The sequence below is a fragment of the Hypanus sabinus genome, chromosome 25, assembly GCF_030144855.1.
Source record: "Hypanus sabinus isolate sHypSab1 chromosome 25, sHypSab1.hap1, whole genome shotgun sequence".
Classification (NCBI taxonomy): domain Eukaryota; kingdom Metazoa; phylum Chordata; class Chondrichthyes; order Myliobatiformes; family Dasyatidae; genus Hypanus; species Hypanus sabinus.
The window spans coordinates 20,194,369-20,200,504 of record NC_082730.1 but is presented as its reverse complement, the minus strand read 5'-3'; the positions used below and the strand labels follow the sequence as shown (position 1 = coordinate 20,200,504).

General features: G+C 40.1%; 1 protein-coding gene across 1 annotated transcript in view; it reads left to right on the top strand.

Annotated features, from left to right (window-relative positions):
• Nucleotides 1-3,815: 3,815 nt before the first annotated feature.
• LOC132381078 (lamina-associated polypeptide 2-like) overlaps nt 3,816-6,136 on the top strand; it is a 28,035-nt gene continuing 25,714 nt past the window's right edge. Inside the window, exon 1 of the mRNA XM_059950263.1 lies at nt 3,816-4,081. Coding sequence (XP_059806246.1) covers nt 3,857-4,081 — 225 coding nt within the window. The 5' untranslated portion in view covers nt 3,816-3,856. The remainder of the gene's footprint in view (nt 4,082-6,136) is intronic.

Below are 6,136 nucleotides of genomic sequence, written 5' to 3'. Positions count from 1 at the left end.
AACCTATGGACTCTTGCAGGAACTCTTTATCTCATGTTTTTAATACTTATTTCTTTCTTTTTACATTTGCACAGTTTGCTTTTTGCATACTGCTTGAATGGCCAAATTGATGCAGTCTTTCATTGATTCTTTTATTGTTCTGTTATGGATTTATTGAGTATGCCATTGCCTGAGAATGGAAAATCCTATTAAATAAAATTGAAGATACGGCCTAGTCCATCATAGGTAAAGTCCTTCACACCATATAACCATATAACAATTACAGCCATCTTGGCCTTTCTAGTCCGTGCTGAACGCTTACTTTCACCTAGTCCCACTGGCCTGCACTCAGTCCATAACCCTCCATTCCTTTCCTGTCCATATACCTATCCAATTTTACTTTAAATGACAATATCAAACCTGCTTCTTGATGTGATGAGCACATCAATACGAAAATGTATCTCAGGGTTGTATATGGTGCGGTATGTACTTTGATAATAAATTTACTTTAAACTCTGAACTATATTCTATCATGAAACTAGTTTAAGATGGTGATGTAGTTCTGTGAGAATGTTCCGCAGTTTCTCTACTGTAGCGGTATCAAAATGTGATTGGAAAAGACTATCCAGAGTGGTTTGTGTTGCTTTTTCTATTTGAGTATGTCCGGGGAAGGTTACATTCAATATTCCTCTAGACAGATGAAAGGAATCCACTTTGTAATTTTAGTAACAACTTTTTGGTCACCTGGAGAAGATAGTTGAGGATTTCATGAATTATGTACCCCCATGGCAGACTGCAAAGAGATTCCCTTTGTAATTACCACATTTGGATTTGTTTCCTTTGTTAAAGGTGATGATGATTATAATGTTGTTGAGATCCAGTGGCTTGCCTTCCTCTCTGACACTGGAGATGAGGTTGTAAAGTTGAAACTGAAATTTCTCAGTGGTAGACTTTATAACATCAGCTGCAATACTGTTTATGCCTGAGGTCATTGTTTTTAGTTCTGATCTGGCCTTGTGGACCTCATGTTTTCCCTGGCATAGAACATTGTTTTCTGATTATAGGGATCATGATGTATCCCTGGAAACTGAGCCACTTCCACAGCACTGAGTAGGTTCCTGAGAAGGAACATTTTGGTAATGAAATTCACTATTTCCCACTTTGACCATCTGAAGATAAATGTTTGAAGATGAAAACTCCAATCCCAGCATAAACCTCATCAATCTCCTGTACTTTTTGAGAGAAGCTTGAATCAATGAGAAAACATGTTGAACGCAAAATCACCTCTTTCCAAATTGCCCCTCTGTCCATCATGATAAGCACTTAGTGCTTCATTTGCAGAAGGGTCAGCAGTTACCATTTTGGCCTCCTTGGTCACCTAGATTGCAAGTGATCTGAAAAGAGAATCAACACCTTCACATTTTGGGCTGTTCTCTGGATGTGCAAGTCCTTATCACAGGTAAAAGAATGGTAATTTATTGATTCTGAGGATGAAAGGGTTAATGTATGAGGAGTAATTGATGGCTCTGTGCCTTTGGAACAGAGATGAGTAATTTCTTTTGCCAGAAGATAGTGAATCTCTGGAATTCATTTCTCCAGATGGTGGTGGAGGCCAAGTTGGTCGGCATATTTAAATTGGAGGTTAATAGGCTCTAGGTTAGAGTGTCAAGGGTTACATGGAAAAAACAGGAAAAGGAGTTGAGAGGGATAATTGATCAGCCATGATGGAATGGCAGAGCTGATTTGATGGGCCAAATGGCCTAATTCTGCTCCTATGTCTTATAGTCTTAATAGAATATTCCTGACCAATTTATCCGTATCCAGATACATGTCTGGGGAGATCATGACAAATCTAATAGGTTTCTTCAAAGAAGTAACCAAGAAGGAAATGAATGAGAGCAAGCTTGACTTTAGCAAGGCCTTTGACAAGGATCTGAATAGAAGGTTAATCAAGAAGATTAGAATTCCAAGTGATCTAGACAGAGTTGGCTAATTGGAAGCATAACTGGCTTGATGAAAGATAGCAGAGGGTAATAGTAAAAGGTTTTTTGGACTGGAGGCCTATGCCTTTGACTGGTGCTTGGACCTTTGTTACTTATTTATATTTCAAAAGATTGGATGAGATGTATAAGGTGTGGTTAGTAGGTTTGCAGATGATACTAAAATAGATGATTTCGTGGAGACAGTGAGGAAAGTTATCAAAAATTTCAGGGGAATCCTGATAAGTTTGGTCAGTGGACAAGCAAATAACATCACTTTTACATGGATTAAATGTTATATTTTGGGAAGACAAAGCAGGGCAAGTCTTGTACAGTGAATAGTAGCACCCGACGGAGTGTGTGAACAGAGGGACCTAGAAGTGCACGTACAGTTCACTGAAGGAAGCATCACAAGTAGCTCTGGTAGTGAAGGTGTTTCTCACATCGGCCTTCAACAATTAAGGCATTGCCTGTGAGGCTATACCTTGGAGTATTGTCTATAGTTTTGATTACCCTGTTTTAGTTACATAGTACAACACAATACAGACTTTTCAGCCCTCAGTGTTGTGCCAATCCTTTAACCTATCCAGGATCAATCTAACACTTCCCTCCACATAGGCACACAGCTGAAAGAAGAATTGAGTGCTGTACTATCTAAGAGTCTCTTAAATGCTCTAATGTATTTGTCCCTGCACCCTATTGCTCTACCACTTTTTGCTGTGTTTTTTTTTAATTTTCCAACCTTAGCAACCTTTTCCAACCCCCGCCCCATAATACACTTTCCTCATTACACTTTAAACGTTATGCCCCCTTGTATTAGCCACTTCCACTCTGGGGAGAAGTCTCAACTCAACTCCAGGCTGAACTCCGTCAGTTGTTTCCCAGAACACCTCTGTATCCTGTCAATCCCACTGTAAACTACTACAACCTTCTACACAATCCACAACACATACGAGCTCCGTGTCGTCTACAAACTTAACCCACCCTTCTATTTCTTTGTCCCAGTCGTTTATAAAAATCACAAACAGCACAATCCCAGGACAGATCCCTGGGGTCTCCATCCTCCCAGCAGAATACTTTTCTTTTGCTACTACTCTCTGCTTTCTGTGGGCAAGCTCATTCTGAATCCAAAAAGGCATCATGAAGGTGGAACCAGTGCAGATTTATGAAAAATGTTGCCAGAACTCTGGTCCAAGTTGTATGGAGACGTTAGTTAGGCTGGGTCTTAATAACCCGGAATGAAGAGACGGGGTTAGCCGTCTTAGACGTGTGTAAAATTGTAGATGGGCTGAATGCACAGTCTTTTTCCGAGGGAAGGGTAACCCGAAACCAGAGGCGCAAATATTGTACATTGGGTGGTGCACATATGGAACCAAGCTGCCAGAGAACGTGCAATAATGACTTTTAAAAGCCATTTGAGGGGCATGGGTCAAATGCGCGCAAATGGAACTAGCTGAAGTCGACGCCTTGGTCGGCTTCGACCAGTTGGGCCGAAGGGCCTGTTTAAGTACTGTATTTCTCTAGGACTATGTTGCTATCGTGGCTGCGGTGATTAAATCATCCAAACTGCAATACAGTATCATGTCAATGCTTTCTCGTCGCCTGACCATTTGGTCTTTGAACCCTTGCATATATATTGGTGAGAAATTTTGGAGAGAATGTGGCTATTTGTAAAACACAAGTGCTAAGGTTGTGCGATTTGAAACTTTCTTGGCGTCGAACCGGTTAATAAGAGACTGACCAATGAGTTTCTTGTTTTAATCGCGTCCAATCAGTCTTGAACTTGTTTTCATATCGTTTGTATTTCACACATGCGTGTGTGCCGAGGGATATTTTAATGCTGTTTCTTTGGTTAGTGTCTAAGCTTAATTCAATAATAAAAGAACGATTTGGCGCCTATGCTGAATATGTCGGATACCTGGGAAAATCGGGATCCGAATCAGTTAACTAAAGGCAGACTGAAGAGTGAATTAATTGCTCATAACGTACCTTTACCGCGAAGGGAGCAGAAGAAAGAGGTTTACGTTCAGCTCTATTTAAAACACATTACTTCTAAGAATAAGTCAGAATTGAGGGCGGATTTTTCCAGCGACGAGGAGGATTCTTCAGAAGTTAAAAGCACAGTGAGTTTAGGGAAATCGGTGTCTGCATGTTTCCGTATTTGAATGTGGCGATAGTTGTCAGTATTTTTCAGTTGGATTATGAGACTGACTTTTTTTTCTTCTAGATTTTGGTTGCATTTGCTATTAGTTGTGTACATTTCTTTTGATCCGGTGAAATATGTGCCTTGTGTATTGGTTCCCGGTGTATCTTCTGCCCTTTGTGTAGTTCAATACTGGCATAATTTGGTTTCTATTCAGTCACCCGGCTTTTCAAATTCCCGCACAAATACATTCATAAATACTTATTTCAAAGTAAGATTTTTTTATATAAAGCAAGGGAACACATGTTGGGAAACATCGCAGTACACTTGAAATCATTAATCGAGTGTTTTAAACTGACAAAGCTTCATTGACATTAAAGCTACAAAATGGCCGTTACTAAGCGAAGCGGATTAGAGATTTTTTTTAACCTGCTGTTGTGATTACATCAGCAATTTCCCGCAATAATCGTATTGCTTTCTATATATATATACACACACACCTAACACTGATGACAATGTTGTGGCTTTTATTTTTGAAGGTATGTGATCTTATTTGATCAAACTTGTGTATTTCGCTGTTAACCAACAAACAACGAAAAATACTGGAAACACTTAGTAGGCTAGGCAGCACCTGTGAAAAGAACTGAATTGATATTATCTCAGTTTCTCATTCCACAGATGCTGCCTGGTTTGCGGAATGTATCCAGCGTTTTGCTTTTGTCTCATTTTTCTAAGATCTGATTTCTTTAATATACATTTTCATCTGCTGTGTCTCTGTGTGTGTCTCTCTCCTTTGATCCCGCAACCACCCCCCCCCCCCGTCCCCCGACCCCACAATGTGGTATCCCAATAATTAACTTTTAATTGAAAACTGAAAAATAATTTTGGATGCAAGAAGTCAGAACTGAAAGTTAAAAAACTGCTCGCTGTCAGGCTACATCTCTGAAAAGAGAAATAGAATTAATATTTTCAGTCAGTGACCTGCAATCATAAAATTTTAATGCCATCTGTACTACAGTCTTTGCAGTGCCGCCACATTCTTCTGTAGCATGGGAACCAGAACTGCAAACAAGAACACCCCAAACAATGTTTTGCATAACTGCAACATGACACCCCAATTCCTGCAAAGTTCTGTTCCTTAATCACTGATCATACTTCTTTGAAAAGAACTCTCATGGTTTGCTATATATCATATCCAGATTTGGTGGGTCTGGATGTGGATAATGGGCAGAAGGAGGGGTTTTGGAATGGCTCGTAGAACATTACAGCACAGAAACAGACCCTATGGCCTATCTGGTCCATGCCAGCCTGGTCTTCTGCCTAGTCCCATCTACCTGCACCCAGATCATTGACTTCACACCTCTCTGATTTATTTACCTATACAAACTTCCCTTGCATGTTACAATTGAACCTGAATCTACCATGTCCTCTGGCAGCTCATTCCACACTCACCACCCTCAGTTTCCCCTTAAATATTTTACCTTTCACCCTAACCGATGACCTTCAGTATTAGTCTCTCCCAATCTGAGCGGGAAAAGCCTGCATGCATTCACCCTATCTGTATCCCTCTATAATTTTGTATGCTTCTATAAAATCTCCCTTTTTCCCCTATGCTTCAGTGAATAAAGTTCTAACCCATAAGTAACTGTAATTTGGGTCCTCAAGCCCTGGTAACATCCTTGTAAATTTTGCCTGCACTCTTTCAAGCTTATTGATGTACTTTCTGTAAGTAGGTGCCCAGAAATGCACAACATACTCCAAATTTAGCCTCACCTGTGTTTTATACAGCATCAATATAACATCTCAACTCCTGTATGCAGTGCTCTGATTTATGAAGGGAAATGTGCCAAAAGCTCTCTTTGCAACCATGTCTACCTGTGATGCCACTTTCAAGGAATTATGGATCTGTATTCCCAGGTCCTCGTATTCTATTGTGAGCCCTACCATTCACTGTGCAAGTCTTGCCCTGGCTTATCCACAAGTGCAATAGCTCTCAATTGTCTACATTAAATTCCATCTGCTGTTTTTTTTCAAC